This window comes from Phyllostomus discolor, chromosome 10 (genome assembly GCF_004126475.2).
Source record: "Phyllostomus discolor isolate MPI-MPIP mPhyDis1 chromosome 10, mPhyDis1.pri.v3, whole genome shotgun sequence".
Lineage (NCBI taxonomy): Eukaryota > Metazoa > Chordata > Mammalia > Chiroptera > Phyllostomidae > Phyllostomus > Phyllostomus discolor.
In genome coordinates, this window is record NC_040912.2 from 78,188,878 (window position 1) to 78,210,488 (window position 21,611).

The window sequence follows — 21,611 nt, forward strand, 5'->3', positions numbered from 1 at the left end:
AGAAAAGTTGCACAGAGTACAGAGTTCCCATATCCACTGACCCCAGATTTTCCTAATGTTGACAGCAGACATGACCACGTTACAATGATGAAAACCAAAAATTAATATTGGTGCAAACCAATTAAGTAAACTCTAGGCCTTATTCTAATGTCACCATCTCTTCTACTTAACTTTCTATTCTGTTCCAGGTTCCTACATCCAATTTAGTTATTGTCACCTCTAATTTATAACAATTTTTTCTTGTCTTCATGACTTTGGCATTTTTCTAGAAGACTGGTCAGCTATTTTGTAGAATGTCTTTGATTTGGGGTTTGTCTGAGGTTCTTGCATAATGAGAGTAAGTTCCTGCATTTTTGCCAAGAATATCACAGAAGCAATATCATGTCCTCAGTGCATTTTGTCAAGGGGCTCATGACATTGACATGTCTTGTTACGGATGATGTCAACCATGACCCCTTGGTTAAGGTAGCTTCTCCACTGTAATTACTATTTTTCCATTTGTAGTTCATAAGCATCTTGGAGGAAATAGTTTGATGCCATGCAAATATGCTGTTTCTCCTTCCACTTTTACCCGCTAACTTTTGTATCCAATAGTGGATCTTCTTTGCAAGAATTATTAGTATTATTATGTAATTTTAAACATTTTTTCTTTCCTTCTACATTTTAATTTTTTATTTTATTTTTTAATTAAAAATATTTTATTTTGAAATAATTATAGATTCATGGGAAGTTGCACAGATAGTACAGAGGGGTCCCATGTACCCTTCACCCAGTTTCCCCAATGATTACATCTTACAAAACTGTAACATCAAAACCAAGAAACCTCCCAGATGAGGTCAAGTTAAAGGAGTTCATCATCACCAAGCCCTTCTTACATGAAATGTTAAAGGGACTTATCTAAGAAAAAGAAGATCGAAACTATGAACAGTAAAATGACAACAAATTCACAACTCTCAACAACTGAACCTAAAACAAAAACAAAAACTAGAACAGGAACAGAATCATAGAAATGGACATCACAGGGAGGAGTTATTCATGGGGAGTGGGGGGGAAGAATGGGGGGAAAGGTACAGGAAATGAGGAACATAATTGGTAGGCACAAAATATACAGGGGGAGGTTAAGAATAGTATAGGAAATGGAGAAGCCAAAGAACTTATATGTATGACCCATGGGCATGACTAAGGAGAGGGGATGCTGGAGGGATTGGGGGTACCAGGCAGAGGGTGATAAAGAGGAGAAAAAATGTGACAACTGAAATAATATAATCAATAAAATATACTTAAAACCCAAGAAATTGACACTGTTATGAAGTGCGTATTAATAGTTCTGTCGTATTATCACATGTACAGATTCATATAACCACCCCTACAATCAGGATGCAGAGCTATTTCATCACTACCATATAATTCTACACTTAAAATTGGTGACTGGATGTTAATTATACCCCAATACAGCTAGCAAAACACAACCCTTGTCCCACAGACTCTGCCAGGACAACATGACACAGTAAGTAACTATTAGTCTCATTATTGCTGTTTTCTGGTGGAATCTCTCTCTCTCTCTGTCTCTCTCTCTCTCTTTCTCTCTCTCTCGTATATGGGGTACTAGTGGACTAAGCTGTTCAAGCAAAGACCAGTCCGAGCAATAGACAAAAAGTAGAAGGGGCTTCTCTTCTTTTTTTTTTGCATGACTCCCTGTTACTGTACTGGATGAATGTACAGAAAATGAGTCTCCAACACCTGGGGCGAGTGCTGCCCCAGCCCTGGGAGATTCCCAGCATTGTCTCCTGCTCACCAGGGTGGGCTCCCCTTTGGTCCCGACTTCCCTCTTTATGGTGACTATCCTTCTGTGTCTTGAATATACCAACTGTAGCATGCTTCAAGTGTCTTTGTGCTTGCTGTTTCCTCGATCTAGAATGGTCTCCTCACAGATATTCCATGGCTTGCTCACATGTCACCTACTCAGAAAGAGCTCTCTGGGCCACCTAGTCTGAACCCGCCTCACCCCATCACTAGTTGCAGTGTCTCTCTATCATATGACTCAGTTTTATTTTGATGATAGCACTTGGCCACTAGAAGAAATTATCTTGGTTATTTATTCACTGATGTGTTTATTGTCTATGCCCATCCCCTCTTGCATGTAAGCTACATATATGTGTGAGTATTGTGTGCTTTGTCTATACTGCATCTTGTCAAGTGACTACAATCATACACCCCCCAGTGAATTTTCCTGCCACTGTCTTTCTCATTCTCTCCCCTCCTTTCTTCTCTTTTCTTTAACTTTATATCCCTTTGCCATTTCAACACACAGCCACTGAGATAAAAATGAAGTATTCAAATACACTGGAGGGACCACAAACAAATCCAGTGACTTCCACCTACTCCCTCCAGTCTCTTCTGCAATGACCCCCCTCCTCCCTGCCCTTTTCCTGGGCTCTCTTCCTGTCCTTGCTGGGTGCCGGTGGGCCAGATGCCCAGAAAGGAGGACCCTCACTGCATTGTCTCGAAGCTGTGTATTCACGAACTACATTTAAACCAGGAAATGGGCAGGCTTCTCACCATGCCCACTCTTGCCCTTTGCCGTGTTTCAATCTAGTTAGCCCTGTTATTATTATTTCTGTGGAACGGCATATATCTGCGCCATTAATTCTATATATATCTAAGGGGAAAGGGATTGAGAGGAAGGGAAGACTGATTATTTATCAAGTAAAAGACATTTCTCCTCCCTCTGGACAGCCAGGAGGATTTTCCGAACTCATTTCTGCCCTGAAATGGGGCAGCCCCTTCTGAAATGAGTCCTCAGTGCTGGGGCAGGCTCTCTCTTTATGGCCAGCGGGTAATAGCCTTTCCTGATTTATGAATTGGCATCTGGAGGAGGTGTGGAGCTCCTGGATGGATTTATCTCGGGAAGAACAGCCATATAAATAATCTTGTCACATACAATTATTGTTCTCATTTTGATTTTTAAAAAATTTCCTTGTGTGTGGTGGTGGGATTTAGAGGACTTTAGGGGAAAAGCAGAAGAGGAATCGGTTACTTTGGTCCTGTTTTCCCTCTATGACCAGAAATGTACAGATATTCTCCAGAAACAGTGTCAGCACAGAAGACAATTAGCAAAATGTTTTAATTATTTGGGAGACCCTTGGAACTTTGTTTAAAGCCAAAGCCAAAGTCCTGGCCTGAGGTGAGATGTAGGGAGTTGAACCTCATGAGTTTGGTCCAAGTTCCATAAGGGATTTTTTTAAATTGGTAAAGATAAGGTCATTTTACGTAGGTTTCTCCTATCTGCCCTGAATCAGTGTGAGGATTCGTTTAAAGGTATCGAATGCTTATTGAGCACAACACAGATTGCCACACCGATTCCCTGGGGCTGCAAAGACAGACCTTCCAGAGGGTCTGGGTGAGGATGGCTCTAAGTGGAATGCAGGCCTTGAGGCATGCCCACGACTTCCCTGCTGAGATGAGTCTCGGGGTATCCTGGGCAGCCCGGACACAGAGGCCGGGGAGTGAGGAGGATGCACACCGTGTGGCTGAGTCATAGTCCAGAAACTGTTGTCCGTTCATGCCTTACACGTTTAAGAGCCTTCTCACCCAGGAACCAGAAACCTCCCTGAGAGTAGGGACCTGCCCCTTTGGCCCCTAAACTTGGCCTTTAATACACAGTAGGTCAGAAAGAAATGACACTGTTGTCTAGAAAAGGCCAGAGAGTCCATATGTTAGAGTTTGCAGAGACCATACGGCCTGTTGCTATTGTGGTAGAGCAACCATAGATGAGATGTAAATGAGTGGGCGTGACCAGGTTCCAATGAAACTTCGCTTACTGAAACAGGTGGCCCAGCAGATTTGGGCTGCCGCTTGCCAGCCCTTCCAGTAGGTCAACAATACGTGCTTGTTGCACTGAGCTGAAAGGATATCATTCGATAACAAGGGCATCTCACTGTAAAAAAAAAATCAAATATGACCTGACAAAGTAAATTACTGTTAGAAGAGTTATTGTCTATGCAGAAGGATTCCTGTGGGACTCATAACGTACAGTCTATCATATCAGCGTATTTTATAGAGCGGATCTCATATAAAAATACGATGAAGTTTCTGAATCTTTTCAGTGTGCAAGATGTGCAGGCACCGTCTCTCACTGTGGTATCAGGCTCCAGAGCTGCCGACAGCAATGAATGAATGAATGAATGAATGAATGAATAAATAAATAAATAAAATCTCTCTCCTGGTCTGGAGAGGGGCAGTGCCAGGAATCTGGAGTGTTGAGCAAGACAGGATTCTCCTGGTGGGCGTGGCCTTGGGGAGGGGCCCGCAGTGGCTGCTGAGTTGTCTTTAACCAACGTGTCTAACCATGGGGGCTTTCGCTCATTCCTCTAATTTATTTCTTTGTTTTCATGGCAGAATAAATTCTAAATTCCAGAGGTCAACTCAGCGCCTGCCAACTGCCCATGTGCAGCCAAAAAAAGCTTGGTGTCATCAGTCAATGCCAACTAGTTAATAATGACCAGCCTATTCGCTAATGGCCCAAGGCAGGGGTCCTCGGGCGGCAAAGGCTCCAGCAGAGAGACTGGTTTGCAAGAAGCCTTTCTGCTGGCCGCTTTCAAGGGCGTATCCACCCATGCTCAGCTCTGTAAGAAGGTAGTAATTAGTTTCATTCTCTTCGGTGCACGCGGTGCGTGCAGCAGGACTCGGCATTTGGAAAGCCACTGGAGTCTCTCCCTCTCATTCCGACTTGCCTTCACTTTGTGTCTATAAAAAAAATACCGAGATTGCAAGGCCATGCAGGGGTTGTGTTCAGTTCCCACAGGGAGAAAAGAAACTTTCAAGTGTCAAGTCTCCAGGCGAGCAGAGGCCACTGCAAAGGAAAGCTAATCATGGCTCAGCTGGTCCTGTGCCACATGGTATTTCTTGCAAACTGCAGGTGGTGAGCACAACCGCTAAATAGGAGGCTCCTAGAGGGCATAGATGTCTTGTGCATCTTTGTATGTTCCAAGCATGGGGGCCTGCACACAGAGTTGCAGGAACAAAGAGTTCCAAGCCCATTTGTGTACTGTGGTCATCTGGGCAGTGCTTCCTGCGCCGGTGAGTGGTGGTACCTTGTGATGCTGACAATGGGCCACTTGTGTGCTATCATTTTGATTCTTTCAGCCCTTGGGGAGGCTGAGAAATGCCTGGAGAGGACAGTGTCTCCAGAATCTTGTCCCCTCTGGTTGTGAAGAGACCTCCCACACCCCAGTGAGCTGCACAAGTACATTTGTTTTCCATGCATGCCTCGGTAGGTTGGAAAGCATTGATCTGGTCCATAAGGAGAAAACGGGGACTCGGAAGTCAAGCTCTCACAAGTCAAGGGCTTGATCCCATTGAGCCTTACTCTGTGTCTGAGCCCTCCTGCTACCCCACAGCTGTCACACTAAACTGTCAACCAGTAACTGTTGAAGCCTAATTATCGAAATTGAGGAGCATGAGTGGAGAGTCACATAATATCATTAGCAATGTTTGAAATATGAGCGGGATGCCCAAAGCTGAAGTCATCTTATTGCCATGGCATGCAGAACGTCATCCCTGAGACTGGTGGCTTTCATCTGACCACGACTCATGGCAAGAGATATGGTTTACGCCCCATCCCAGGGCACACGTGTACGCGCTCATATATATATATAGTTCCACCAATAGTACTTATCCTCACCGTGCTTGATGGACACTGTTCTATTCGATTTTATTCTATGCCATTAAAAAAAATTCTGGTGGTGACCCTTTAAATTGATTTTGTGACCCACTAAATTGATTTCTCGACCCACTAATGTGTCATGACCGACAGTTTGAAAACACTGGCTGACCCCATTCCAGCTCCCCCTCCTTCCGCCAGAACTGGGGAAATGGGATATGGACGTGGAGGAGAATGAGGAAAGAGATTGAGATAAACATAAGGAGGGAGTTAGGGGGAATGCCAAAAATAGGACAAAGAGAAGAGTTGGAATGAAACGAGACAAAAAAGGAAAGAATGGGACGTGCCAGACATCCCGAGACAGGGCTCACTCTGGACTGACAGATTTATGTCTGTGTCACTGTGCTCAAGCTCCACAGTCGTTTTGGCCACATTTGGGCAAGAATCTTCCCTGCCAGCTCTCATGGCCAAAGCCATCATACTGTGTCTGCTTGTCTGAAGATTTTCTTATCTGTCAGCATCATCTCAAGTTACTATGGCAGCTCTCAGAGAAAATTTTCTGTCTGCTCCCTAGGGACCTGGGCCCCAGAAAGATCTAGAATGCACTGGGTAAATTACCCAGAAAGAAAGAAATTGACCACATTGGCCTCTCCCACACAAACACGCAGGCACACAGTGGGCTCTGTGGGCTGCTGAACTGGACCTAAACAACACACCTTTGGGTACAAAGGAGATAGTTTTAGAAGGTAACAGGAAAGTGAAATTCACAGATTGAAATGAGATTAATATATGAAGCAGCTTTGAATCAGCACACGCTATCAGCCGAGGGGTCTCCAAAGAGTTTTGACTGTACACCCTGTGATCACCTTTTTTGAACACAAACCTACAAAAAACACCTATGGCTGTTTATAAAGACTATGTATGTTCTACCGATTAACATCCTTGCATTACCAAATATACACAAAATTAGGAATTCAGAAAGTGGGATAAAGATAAAAATAGCGTTATTTTATTTGATGAATGAATAATGCAAAACATTTCGCTACCACCAAGAAAATTATTCATAATGGTGAGACTGATGTGTTAGGATTGGCTTCATCATTTTTTAAAATCTTCATTCAGCACTTAGCGATACAGCGTTCCGAGGTCTAAGGTTCAATTTATTTCAGTACTTCGAGATCAAGGCTGTCATAACGGGGAAAGAAGTTCGCAGACACGGAGATGCAAAAAACACGTTGTTGGCCGTGCTGAGTGCATCACGGGCCCTTTTTTGGGCTCACGCACCAATTATGCAAAGACTGCTGCTGAGATTCAGCGAGCAGATTTCCACCTTCTCTGATGTCAATCAGCCATTCTTTCCCCTCATCGGTCAGTGCTACATTTTCACATTGTTTAACAAATGCATCCACACTCCCTGAAATTCTTCATTTGGAAGACTTTTAGGCAAGTAGAAAATTCTGTTTCCAAGTTTTTAAAGGTTTTAGATAGGGATTATTAAAGTGTCGCACTTGGCCACGTCAACAACAAAATTACATAAAGATGAAAATATTTCCCTACATCCTTTTTTCCCCATCTAAAATGGTCTCTCCATGCCATAATTATTTGCTAAAAGTAGTAACTTTATAACTCATTGCTAACACGCTGCCTTTTTATTGAGGGGCAGGGAAGGGGTAATTGTTCAAAGTTATCAGCAAAGCAGCATACTTCTGACAGCTGCTTGTTAGAACTGAAAAGGTCAGCAAATGTGGAACACTTTGGTTCTTTTAAAATAAAGATGTTTAATTATGCTTCCATACCAGCAAACCTCTGTGCTGTACAAAAAGTGTTCGTGGCCACTCTCATCTGGCGGCAAGTAGTGTAAAGAGTATGGTTAAAGGATGGTTCTCACAATATTGATACTATCCGTCACACCTAAATTGCAGTTTGCTGTAATGCACTGAAACGGGACCAGCCAGTGAGCAGGCGGGGGTCAGCGATGTGGTGGTCCCATGGTCCCCATCCCGGCCTGACACGTGAATGGCTGACATGTGGGCGAAGGCAGGGAACAGTATCTAGTATCGACTATATAGTAAATATACGTAAAGCCTGATTGTTTGTTTTAAACAGAAAAAGGTAAGTTCTCATCCTTTCTTACCATCTGATCATTCTCAGCACCACTTAGTGTCCTGGACTAACTGAAGCTTAAAGCATCACCCAGGCAAGGGACAGGTGGGGGCCTCGTTTCCAGGTCGAACTTCCTATGTGTATTGCTTGCATCTGGAGATACCCTCACTCTTTTTTAAAAAAGATTCTATTTATTTTTAGAGAGAGGGGGATGCAGAGAGAAAGAGAGGGAGAGAAACATCTATGTGCAAGAGAAACATGCCTCTCGCATGCCTCCAACTGGGGTCCTGGCCCGCAACCCAGGCATGCCCCCTGCCCGGGAATTGAACCTGTGACCTTTCAGTCGGTAGGCCATCACTCAACCCACTGAGCCACACCAGCCAGGGTGGGATGCCCTCATCTCAATGAAAGTGAGTATGTTTCACAAAGTCTTATGGATTCAAGGTGGCTTCAGGACATTAGGGGACTCTTCTCTTACCATGAAGGTAACCTCAGGTGTCAGTGGTGGCCCCTACCAAAGGCAGTGTCTCAAGAAAGCAAGCTGACACAAACAGTCCCCTGGAACAGCCGACAGGCCCTCAGCACTCTTGGATTCAGGCTGACTGGGAAGTGTGGCCATTGGAGGCCGTCTGGTCTGCTCTTTGTCACTCTAAGCACCCACAGACCAGGGGTCTGACATGTCCTAGAGGAGAGAGGAGTGAGCTTGTCAATGATGGAAGTAAAAATATTATAGGTATTTTTTTCAATGCAATATAGGCACCCTTGTAATAGTCCAGCATGTTGAAAATAACAAAGATGAAAGTTGAGAGTTATTGAGCCCTCGTTCCGTGCCAGGCGCTGCATTAAGAATTTTATGTGTTTTCTAATTTACTCATTGTAACCACTCAGGCAACCACACGTCCCCACGTTACTGTTGAGAAAACGGAACTGCTCAGAGGTTAAATATCTTGCCGAGGTCATACAGGCGGAAGGCGGCGGAGCCAGGACCAGAAACCAGGGCTGGTGGCTCCTGAGCTACCCCCAGGCCACCCAGCAGGTAGAACTGGACAGCTTTCTGCACCGGCCCTGAGTCCTTTTGGGGGAGGATATACCTATTTTCAGCTCGTTGCTCCGCTCCTCTGTGGTTTTGCACAACTTTCTCTAAATAACTGTATCCAGATAGTTTTCCCTTAACCATCACACATCCCTTTGAAATGATTGAGTCATCTCTGGGTCGGTTTCAAATTCGTGTCTCTGTTGTCTATGCATGATATTTAACTGCACTTAAGGGTCTCAGATCAGATACAGCTCTGCCATTTGTAATTTCTGCTTTTACACCTGCAGTGCATTTGGTAAAGTCACGTGACGTCACTAATGCCAACTAGTCATCTTGTGCAATGGCATAAATTCACACACATCTATTTGCTTCTGAAAACACCTCATTGATAGGCAAACCGAGTTCACAGTTCACTCTAGTATTGGATGTTCCCAGCCTCTCTTTCTGCAGAACTTAGGCACAAGCCCATGAGTCCTCAGGAACTTAGCCCCTTCCACTCAGATGCTGTCCCCTACCTCCAGGCGCGAGGGCTGGGATGTGTGGGCCAGCTTCCGGTGTCCACACCCACCCACGTAAGAGAAGGTGGGGGGCCAGGAGGTGCTCACAGAATGGAGCACTGTCTTAGAAAACATCGCAGGAGCCCCCTTCTTTCAAGCTGACATCATTTTCCTCCCTGAGCCCTAACCCCAGCAGGAAGTGGGGTTCCAGGGTAACCTCCCCAGTGGAGCACTTTCTTGTCAGTGCCCTGCAAGCTGGAGTATGCTCCCACCTCACCCCTGCAGAGCTTCCAGAACAGGCCTTCCTTCCGCGCTTCTCTGCTGTGCATGGTGCCTTGCCCTGTGCGGGAAAGCACAGTGGACACCAAACAAGCACACGGCGGGGGATGGACCGAGAGGGGCAGAGACACAGCCCCCGCCCCGCTTGCCCACACAGTGGAGTCTCCTCACGTGCTGTTAAGTGGAATATTGCAGGTGGTTGTCTTAAAAATGGCTCTTCAAGTGTCCTGCGTGGGGAGATGATCTGACGGTCAGGCAATTGCCGGAGACAGATGCTTAATGGAGTTCAGGGTGAGAGAGCGACCAGGCTCCTCCCTAGCCACCTGCCCCTTAGATTTCCTGCCTCTCTCCCACTGCTCCATGCTCTCCCTCGCCCACCCCTGCCCCACCTTTATATAGTTGCTCTTCTTCTCTTGTTCTGGGAGGGGAGGAGGGGAACAAGCCACTCTCTTCCGTCCTGACACCTGAGGAGCCAGAAGCTATGCCAGCTGCCCCGTCGGTGTCTATGGCAGCCTCGAGTCGGTGGGGCTGGGCACAAATGGACTAAAATTCGTCCCCCAGAGCAGAAGCGGAGTCACAAAGAAAAATCCACGGAGCCCCGCAGAGGCCACACGGCTCTGATCGGAGAGGGAGACCCCAGGTTCCAGCCCTCCACTCCCCTTGAGAGTTGTGTAAATGGGCGTGTGTGAAGGGAGCACACAGCTTTCGTACTTTCTGAGGGGCTTTGAAATGAATGGGGGTGCCAGGGAATCGGGGGGCACTAGCACTGAGCTGAAATGACCTTTAGCCCCCAAACAGTGGTGTGTTCAGACCTCCACACCCCTAGCCACCATGTGTTTCCTAAGAGTATTAGTGATAATGATGATGACGATGACAACCTTCAACTTGGTAAGGGCCCACTAGGTGCGGGGCACCTGACCTGTACTGATGTTACTCCTAAAAGTCCTGGAAGGTGAACATCATCACCTGTATTTAATGAATGAAGAAACGGAAGCACAAACAAGGTGGCCGAGTGACTTACTTTGGATGGCAGAGCTGGTGAGCCCCGAGGGCCAGGGTGAAACCCAAGTTCATGACTTGCCCATGACACCTGTGGTCCCTGTCCTGCATACACGGGTGATTCTAGTCACCCCCATGACTGTCTGGGAAATGCCAGGCCACTGTCGTCTCCTCCTCTCAGGCAGGTCCCTAAACTCGATCTCGCTCAGACGTTAGCGACACTGATGCCCACACGAGTGATCCCTGAAAGCACATCTGTTGGAGCAGGATGATGGGGTGGGGGTGCTTCTCTGCTTATCCTCTCTGTGGGGTGGACTGGCCCAGTCTGGGGCCCTGTGCACCTCAAGGAGCTCTAGAACAGATGTTGTAAAGGGGCTCCTGTCCCAACTCCCACCAGGCTGGAACTAACGAAGGATAAATCCAGGAGCCTCCACAGAGCAATGGGGGCGGTGCTGAATTCTTACTCTCACCCAAACGCCCCCTTCAGCCTGCCCGCCCCCAGCCAGTCCTTCCATTTTCTAAGGCTCCTTTTGGAGGCTGAGGAATGGGGTCCAGAAATCTCCTGCTGGGAAGACTAGGAGATAAAGGGCGTGTCTTGCTCCACAAAGAGCTCCAAGTTCCCCCTTGCAAGGAGGGCTGGAGAAAACATCACAACAGGTGCTGAGCTAGATCTAACTCAGCTCCTCTTCCAGCCTGCTGTGTGACTTCAGGCAAGCCATTGACTCCTCTGGGCTTTGGTCTGCACATCAGCCACGGGGCAGAAAGGCTGCAGGAGAGACTTGGGCCCGAAGAGCCTGGAGGGCTTTTCCAGTCCTATGGATTTCATGCTGCAGGGGAAATCCCGGCTAGGAAACCGCAGCAGGAAACCATTTGCTCTGCCGGGCTCCCTCCAGTTCCGAGGGTGTAGGGGGAGTTGCCACCTCTGAAAGGGAAGTGAGAGGTGGGAACATCGTGTTCCCGACACACTAGAACCTCTGGGATCAGCTCCAGACGAGTGGGCCGGCGTCCGCCGGAGTGCACTGGGTGAAACACCACGCACTTTCTCTTCTGGTGAGTGCCTGAGGCGGCCTGTTCCCTGCCGTTCTCTCCCAGGCCCGCGCTTCAGGTCCGGTCTCCCAGGAGCTACCAGAAACCACCTGGCCTGGCTGCCAGAGGCAAACGTCCACCTGGGCTTGTCACAGTGTCAGCCATCCAAACGCAAACTGGAATTCAGCGCCTGGTCCCCTTCAGGGACAGTCAGAATGATGGAGAGATGGCCGTGTCACCACAAACACACTTTGAAGAGACGCAGCCAGGGACCCAGTGCCGACAGAACCAGGGTCATTCTTCCTGGAGCCCATCGCTCGTCTCTGGCTGCGGAAACCGTCTCCACAACTGTACTTCCTGTGAGAACAGCGTTGGCCATCCTCTGCGATCGTCAGGCTACCCATCAGACCCTCAGAATCTCAGAACAAACCAGAGAGGCAGGCTGGGGATGGGAGGCACACCGAGCCACATAGAAGCAGTGATGTCCCCTCCTCACAGGCAGGGCCCAGCAGAGACACCACCCAGTTAGGCATCCAAACCCCAGATGGCGTGAGCCTGGGCTGGGCCATAAGCCCACCTTCCCCTTGAACTGGACTTCCCTCTGAAACCCCCAACGTGGGAAAATCCACAACCTCAAAATCATCCGCTCACCAATTCCCTCCCACCATACAGGGTTCAACCTCTTCTCAATTTTACAACCCCAAGCGGAGTCTGAAAAGAAACACAAAGGACAGGGAAGGGACAGGTAGCCCCAACAGCCCACCCCCCATTGTAGCTTCTCGGGAACCCTTCAGTGCCCACTCCATTTAAAACTGCAACCCCCCAGGATCCACTGGCCCCCACACCGCTTCTTTCTTCCACAGCACCGTCACCTGCCAGCTGACCACAGGGTCTCTCAGTGTGCTGACTGCTTCTTAACTGCGTACTCTTGCTAAAACTGCAAGCTCCTAAGGTCAGGGATATTTATCTGTTTCTTCACTGTTGTTGCCCTTGATGCCTCAGCTAGCTCTTGGCACATAGCAGGCACTTAGTGAGTGTTTGTGGAGTGAATGAATGAATTGGGCCTGGATAATATATTAGAAAGCAAGATGGCCCTCCTACGTCACTACTGGGTCAGACTGTAAGTTAGATAGGGTATGTGGCAAAATGGCTGTAATCAATATGGGCTACGAGGACTATCAATAACATATTAAGACCAACCCCCAATGGATTTCTGGTTCAGAACCCATAGGAGACCAGCTTGATCCAACATGGTGACTAAATTCACTTGCTGTAACACCCGGCCTCATCGCGTGCTCCATGTGACCCACTGGCACACTAACCGACATGCCCGGTGCCTGGAAACAGGAAGCCCATGTGTGCACACGATGTGGCCCACAGTGCTCTTCTGAGGAGTCGCCACCTCTCTCTCCAGGAAAATCCCGAATATTCCTCCCCTCTACTGAATGCCCTACCTTTCGATTAAATGAGCCTCAATTAAAGAAACATACCCCACTCGGGGTGCGAGGGGGGGGGGCTGCTCTGCCTGTGAAGTAGCCTTCTCTCTCTCCTCCTCCTTCACCAATAAGCTCTTTCACTTTAACTCTGTGCTGGATTGCATTTAGATTCTTTCCTGTGTGAAGCCAAGGACCCCAGTGAGTCGTGGGTCCCCGGAGCCCTGGAACGCCTGAATCAGAAGGAGCCCCGCAGAGCTGCCCGCCTGGCCCTGCCTCCTGACTAGCAGGTAGCCCCACCTCCAGACCCACCTCCTCAGTCCCTGCAGGCACCTGTGTCCTGGATCACAGCTAGGACTTGAGAGGCACCACCTCATGAGGGACAGGCTGTGAGTGTCCCCAACACTTGGGAGCAGACGGCAGACCACTGTCAACCAGAGTCAGCACATGAAAGTCGGCTTTGGACCAGACCCGGCTGAAAGTGTGTATCAAAAGCAGAAACATGTTTGAGGCCCCCGACTCTCAGGCAGGAGAGTGAGCCCTGAGAGCTGCTGTGTTGTGGGATGGCAGGGCGGCTGAAATTTACTGGAAATCTGCTACTTGCTCTGGGGCCTGTCCAAAAAGAGAGTTGCCTTGTGTGGGGGACAGCTTCTCTCCCAGTGGGGGTTTGTCACTCCAGGGCACCTGAGGACAACCCCGGCTTGGCCACCTCAGCTCCTCACTTACCTGCCTCGCTGACTTTTCCTTTCCCTTCCCTCCCATTGGCCTGGCAGGTTTTTGTCACGGCGTTTCAGTGTATACAGATGCCCCCTTGGGAATACTGGAGTTGTAGCAAATATTCACCATATGCAAACACGCAGATGCGTGCAAAGCAAGAAAGGGCTGATGGAGACACACAGACGGGGACCGAGATGCACACTTACACACACCGCACTCCTTCTCTGTCTCTGTGAGTTACACAATCCTTGCCCCTTCCAACCCTCTAATCACATGATTGGTTCCCCTAGTAACCGGCCCCCCATCTTTAGGGCCTTTCCAAAAATCTCCCATTTCACATAAACTCACTTGTGGTTGAAAGAGGCTTGTTAGAAATAACAAGACACCCTGAGCGTGGGCTGCAAACCAAAGTGTCGCAGGTTCAATTCCCAGTCAGGGTACATGCCTGGGTTGCAGGCCATGACCCCCAGCAACCGCACATTGATGTTTCTCTCTCTCTCGATCTCCCTCCCTTCCTTCTCTAAAAATAAACAAATAAAATCTTTAAAAAAAAAGAAATAACAAGACACCCATTTCACCTTTATGGCTCTAAAGAGATTTCAGGAACTGCAGACAGGACACCAAATATTATAACAAAAGATGCTTGCATTGTTCCTGTCATTCAGGAAATTCCAAGGGTTTTGGTAGCTCTGTGCCAGCAATGGAGGTGAAGGCCAAACATATTTCTTATTATAAATTACATGATCACAATTAGGTATATTATACTATATGACTGGCACAGCACATGTATAATATTACTGTTTAGGAGATGGTTAATGTAGGTTATTTAAGTGTGAACAGTAAGTTTATTTAAATAAAAGTACAAAGCAAAAAAAAATAGTTCAGCACAGGACAAAAGTCATGGCAGTAGTAAACAGATGCCCGAAGTTTGGGAGATGTTTTTTATATGAGGTGTAGTGTTTTAATTATCTAAGTTCAAACTTGGAAATTAATATAAGCAATAAATAATTTCTGTCAGTCCCTCTCTTTCCCAGTTATGGTTCAACAAAGACACTGGGGATTCATTCATTCATTTATTCAGTCATCAAATATTCATCAAGGGCCCATCAGCTAAGGTTTAGGCAGACAAAGAGAACACAGGGCTGCCCTCAAGCTGCCCCGCGCAGCCTGTCAGGAGAGGAAGACGAGGAAGCCATCCTCTCAGCCGGGTCTAGGAAGAGCTCTCTCAGAGGTGTCCGATCACAGGTCAGGAGTCACCCACTGGAGACTGTGGCAGCGGAGCTAAGTTCTGAAGGACAGGGAAAACTTCGCCAGATGAGAGAGGGCGGTGCCTCCCAGGCAGGGCAGCTGTCATTGCTGAGCGTACACTGTTAGTCGGTGGAGTCAGCCCTGCTAGCGTCTGACCCGTTGTGGCCGACACCAGCCCCCTAGCAATGGAGGCTGGAATCAGTCCTGAGTCCCGGGCTGCCCGGCATATCTCCGGTACATTCACCAAGGTGCTCTCACCTTGAGCTCTGCTTGGTGTAGTAAAGCAGGCTGTGGGTTCTTGAGTTGCTCCCCCGGGGACCAGACTTCTGCTCCCTGCCCACCTTGGCCTTGACTTAGATTCCTACACTTCCTGCCTATTAGACAGATGACCCAGAATCTTGACGTCACCACCTGCCTGATGCCAAATACGGCCAATGTTCAGACACTCCTGTTGCGACAGTGTAAGAATGAGAGCCTGCACTTATCAAGCCCTTCCTCCGTGCCAGGCTTGCTTTATGCTTATGCCATGCATCATATCATTTGGTCACTGGAACAACACTGTAGGATGTTATTATTACTTCCAAGTGATCATTGAGAATGTGGAGTCTTTAAGAGTTTAAGGAACTTACTTGAGAACATGCTTAGTAAATGGTGGAGCCAAGGTGCATGCTCACTATTCTGCAACCAAGACCTGTACAATTAACCACTGTGCTACACCACCACTTCCCACAGTGGCTCTGCAAACCCACTGGTGTTGGCCCAAGGGTTGAGGGCCTTGGGATACTGATTTGGGTGGCAGGCAACCCTCTGTCTCTATGAGCAGCAGCCCCAGAAAGGATGAATGGCCTAGTTCTACCCATTCCTGTCTTCCTTCCCTTTCCAATAACTGAGAGCTCCCAGCATGCCTCATTACCAGCCTGAACGGGCTCTAACCACTGACCGCACTCTCAGGGAAGTAGACTGGCTGAGGACAAGGAGATCAGAATCCCAACCCAGTTACCAGAAGGGGCTCCACATAGCTTATATTTCCCATCTTTGGGAGTCTCTCCATGTTTTAAGTCCTGGGTCCAGAAATCCTGGCTTTCAGATCAGGCGAGAAATCCTGAAATATTCAATGCCTTATGGAGATCTTAGGTCTTCTTCAAAGCATTCATTCCATCAAGGAAAACTGCTAACCCTCGGTGTGTAGGTCCTTGGAGGTAGGCAGGGAGTGGGGCACGTGGGCCCTTTGGAAGAACAATAAACTAAAGCAAAGAAGCAGCCTCACACCCAGTCCTGACTCCTGGGGTAAAAACCTTCCCTCTCTGCCCTATGTCAGGCCATTTCCCAGGCAGGCCAGCCTCACCAGGGCACCACAATGGGTCCCAGTGTGGCTGAACGGGGAGTCCCACACCAAGAGAAGATGTCATCGAGCTCTTGGGGAGGGTGGAGCCGCTGTGGGCTGCCAAGGCATAATGCACAAGCCCTGTGGGTGGCATAATGTGGTATTTATCTCCCTCTCTATGCACAGAGGGGACAGGAGGAACAATCCAGACTCTGTCAGCAAGGTCCTCTGGGGAGTTAAGGCCTCACTAATGAAGATGAATAAGAGGGGGATCTGCCCTTCATGGCCGCTGCCTTTGCTACATACATATTCATGGGCTGGAGGGACGGCTCCTGGGAACGATCCATCCTCCATGGAGATGACAGGGGCCGAGGTGTGGCAGTGCTAATCCACACTTGGGGTGGGTGTGTCTTGTGGGGCAGTGAATAAGGACTGTCCAAGAAACACTCTTCAATACATGGAGTGTCCAAGGTAAAACCTATTCCTTTGCCTGCTGTGGACATAGAGTTCTGATGTGAGTTCAAGGACCCCTGAAGAACATACTTCTCAGCTGAGTTCCAAAAAGAAGCCCAATTTGTTCCTTCTGACTCAGCAGCAGCCCCTGCCTGGTATCCGTTCTGCCTGGCTTGGCCCTATGGAACTTGCTGGAGGCCCCATGTGAGAGTTATAGGTACACCCGAAGGCTTAGGACACATGCCCTTATTCTCCGAACCTCCTTCCATGTGGCTCTTCCATGATGTCCCTTCACCTAGGACTTTTAGGAAACAAACCCTTGCCTACCATAGACTTCCAGGGTTTAGAAAGATGACCTTGGTAGGAGATTAGATGTTGTTGGGGAAATACGGACAAAACGCTTGGGCATCTGCACCATGTGTCTTCAGAAGAGAGTAAATGTTGACTCAGAACCTATACACACCATCATTTTTGACGTTAGTGGATTTGTTCTAGAGTTATAGATATTTTCATATTTAAAATGTTTCATTTCCTGTATCGGGGAGCTCAGCCTCAGTCCCCAGGCAGCAAAACCGGAAGAATACACACTGAGCCATAAATCAAGCCCCCTCTCCGCAGCTGGCCTCCTGTAGGTTTCGACTGAGCCGCAGGCTAGTACTTAGTTGCAAGACAAATGTCTAACAGAGCTCGTGCAGCCTTACCTGCCTTTCTGACATGATGTAGAGTTGCTCGTGGTCCTTGGAGAAGGCCATGTCCCGGAGCACTGGGCCAGGGTCCACAACCTGCATGGTCTCGTACTGCAGGGCATTGCCCTTGGGCCCGTCCACCCGGATCTGAGGAGAAGGAGAGGAGAACCGAGGTGAGTTCAGATCCTGCCCTGCTCACAGTCAAGCTGTAGCCCAGACACCCTCCCAGCAGCCAGGGCAGAGGCAGTGAGCTGTCTCCACAGTGCCCAGCAGCCAGGCCCCGAACAGCAGGAGGGCCCAGGGCGCCATGGCCTTATTCGAGGAATGGCCAAAGTGGGTATGGGGGAGGGGACAACGAAAACCAGGCTTTACCAAGAACTGGTATTATTTTCTCTGCTTTCTGGCACCTCAGGTAAGCATTGGAGGGAAAGATGGTGCTGGTGGTGTGGAATGGACCTGGGACTGGGGAACAGTGGACTAACTGAATCTGCATCTGATCAGAGTGTCATTCTGTAACAGAAAGGCAACGGTATTTGCCATATTTATGGGCATAAAACATGTAGGTATAACTGATTTTTTTTGAAATTGGTACCCAGCTAACTCTGCTGCACCCTTGGAGGTTCCATGGACTGGTTCCTTGCTTCCTGGAAGTTTTACGCCGAGTTGGCTCATGCTGGCCGTTGAAACCAATGGCTCGTGACTCTGATTTTGGAGTAGTTGGAGAGTCCTGAAACCTTCTACATGTTCTGTTTGTGTGCCCAGGGAAGGGGACACGGGCATTCCAGGAAAATGTGCTTTGGGCATGAGTCATCCTCAACCTTCCGAGAACAAAAGCACTTAGCAGATAGATTGTCCCTGCACCGTCCACCAGTGCTTCCTAGAACTGCTTAGGCAACATGCAGACAACCAGGAAAGAACTTTGCCCGTACCCGCCATGACTGAGGACAGATCTGAAAAAGGTGGGCACACTCTAGAATCAGAATCATCCCAAGTCTGAGATGACAGATCTGACGTGATCCCCCCCCAGTGCTAATAATGCCACTCACGTGCGTCAGGACGGAATGTTACTGACAATGTGGGTGGGGGGACCCTGGAGGGATGTGGGGAGGGGCAAGAGCGAAGGGATTGCCAGACTTGATTAGATACCATGTGTACAAAACTGTAAAATACCCACAGTGTAATTCTGGAGATTTTAATAACAAACCTAAGGAAAAACACTATTCCAAATATTCCCACGATGGACTCTTATTTTTAATTTTTAATGTTTAATTTTTAACTTCTCATAAGATCAAGGAGAACAGAAGAGTTATTCGGAGGAACTAAATCACCGCAGGGGCGCCACGGCAATGACAACCGACCGACCACATCGCCTCACCTGCGAGTTGGCTGCCTCTCGTCTCCGCTGAATTCCCTGAACTCTGACACCAGGGTAGTTTGTGATTGTGTGTGTGATTTTAGGTTTATCCTAGGATCTGGTTTTTGTTTTTAATTTTTAAGCATTATTTTTAAGCTCTTCCTAGACATCAGGAAGGTGGGTTTGCATATACTTCTTCATTAATATACCTCTCAGTCTTAAAACTTTGGTGTTCATCTGTGATGACTTGCATGGCCCTCCAGCATCCATTCCATCCTCTCGCACCTTTTGGGTGGGATTGGAACAACTCCCTGCTCCCTGGGTGGTCCCTGATGGGCCTAAGCAAATCAATGTAATCTCACTTTCTTACCACAGTGATTGAAAGAAAGCAGGCCCAAGTCAATCACCATTTGTGATCAGAGCAAAGCAGAGTCTGTGGTTCATGATGGGAGAAGAGAGAATCTCTCCTCACCCTCAATAGGGTCAAAAACAGGGAGCTCAAAGAACTGTTGGCAGCCCTTTTGTGCCAATGAGCGGAGCTGGAATCAGAAAAGGTCAAGAGCAGAGTTAGAAGAAAAATGATTTTTTGGTGATGTGTCTGAGCCACTGAATCAAAATAACCCCAAAGCCTCTCCTATGTGGGACTTTCTTGTTACTCAAGAGATTCCCTGATTGTTAAGTTAACATCCAAAGTCCTAACTGATATAGAGCTAGTAGATGAAAAAAAATGAGACCCAGGTACATTGAACAGCTGGCCTGAGCTATAGAACCTGGGGAGAGAGCCCTGACGTGAGAGACCTGTTCCTTGACGGGTCTCACAGTTGCTTCCTGGGGGTATGACCTACCACAGGGAGCCAAGGTCACTGTCTGTCTCTGGTCTATACCATCCCAGTGGCTTTCACCAATCATTCCTGATAGTGATGCTCAAATACTTGAGCTTGACAAATACTGACTTTTAAAAGTGACAAATATATTGATGAAGTTAAAACTCCTCTTTGCTAATTTCCCATTAAGTTCATTAAACAACGGGAGCAACAAAAACTAGTAAAGGAATTGAAGAGAGATCTGTTTAGCTCTGAAAATCAAAATGCCTTAAATTCCAATAACCCTCCTGTTGCCTGTGCCCACCCCCAAGCCATCAGACATCTACCTGGCGCTGACTTAATCTGAATGAAACGGGACTTCATGCAAAGCCAATTGGGATTATCACCCAAGTCTGACTGTGAGGTGATGGCCTTGGCCCCTGGCCCAGCCGGGCTTCACCTCCAGCTGTGAGCCACCTCTGGAGCAGCAACAGGAGAGTGACAAGAGTGATACTAAGCACCCTGGCTGGTCTCCAGTGCCCTCAGGCTGCTGGCAGGACCAGGCTCCCCAAGGGAAATTGGATTCAGTGCTTGAGTGATCTTTGTCCTTTGGTTCCAAGTCCCCTGCTCTTCAGGATGAGGTGTTGTGCTGAATGTGGGTGTACATCAGAGGAAAAGCAGGGACAGAGGGATGGACCAGGGAGCATCCACAGGGCAAGTTCTCACAGACCTGGCCTTCCCCAGGGAGGCGAGATAGAGTTATGGCTCCCCTTCCGCTCTCTGGGTAGGAAATCTGTTATTGGAAAGACAGGGAGGTCCCCCCTCCCCCACCTCACCCAATCTACAACTCGTTTCAGAAAACAGAGAGGAAAGCATCCATGCATCCATCTGCAGAAAGAATCTCACACAAAACATGGATAAACCTGGCTGGCATAGCTCAGTGGATTGAGCGTGGGCTGCGAACCAGGCATCGAAAGTTCAATTCCCAGTCAGGGCACATGCCTAGGTTGCAGGCCATGGTCCCCAGCAAGTGCACATTGATGTCTCTCTCTCTCTCTCTCTCTCTTTCTCCCTCTTTTCCCTCTCTAAAAATAAATAAATAAAACCTTTAAAAAAACATGGATAAAAGGTATTTGTGATGAGATTTGCTGAACAATGGAGAATCATAAAATTTAGGTAGGATGGACCAGCTGCCAGCTCTTGGGCTGTTGCAGTAACAACAGTAGCAAGAGTGGTTAATGACTCAGTCGTACTATGTGTCAGGTATGACACTACCTGCATTTACCTTTGCATTTAAATATCATCATAATGATGATAGTGTAATTACTTTGCATGGTGACAGATGGTTACCAGCCTTAGTGTGATGACCACATCGTAAGGTTTATAAATGTTGAATCGCTATATTGTACACCTGAAGCTAAGATAATATTGTATACCAACTATATCTTAATAAAAAATAAAAATAATAAAGCTCATAGCTCTACAGGGTAAGCATTAATATTATCCCATTTACAGAAGAGGCACAGAGAGGGTTAATAACTTGTTCATAGTCACGCAGCTAGTGCACGGCATGGCTTTGACCCACACCAAGGTCTGACTGATCCCAGTGTCCGTGCTCCTGTGCATTTACATGCTGCACCCTTGGGTAGATAAGCCTGAATGCCTTCCAGGGCCGGATGGTTGGTGTGAAGCAAACCACCCTGGGCATGCCAGGGGAACCCTGTCTACGGCACGTGTCTACGTGAGTTCTTCGGGGAGAAATTCAGGCTTGGCAATGCAGAAGAGGCTGGTGTAAATTTTCCAAACCATGCTCCCTCCCATTTGTGTTTTACGCCTCTCGAAGTGCTCTTAAATAACACGGCCTCATCTGACGGTTGTAAAGTGTGTATGACGTTGACCGCCAGCATCGACATTCTCATCCCACCGACCAAGCAACCGAGATGGGGGTGTTCTGCGCCTCGCCAAAAATTCAGTGATAAACCAGGGACATT

The 21,611-nt window shown here is 48.0% G+C and overlaps 1 protein-coding gene across 1 annotated transcript in view; it reads right to left on the bottom strand.

Moving 5' to 3' along the window:
* The window catches only part of PLXNA4 (plexin A4), a 408,926-nt gene that overhangs the window by 128,710 nt on the left and 258,605 nt on the right, over nt 1-21,611 (bottom strand). The window contains exon 4 of the mRNA XM_028525438.2: nt 17,479-17,610. Within this exon, the coding sequence (XP_028381239.1) occupies nt 17,479-17,610 (132 nt within the window). The remainder of the gene's footprint in view (nt 1-17,478; nt 17,611-21,611) is intronic.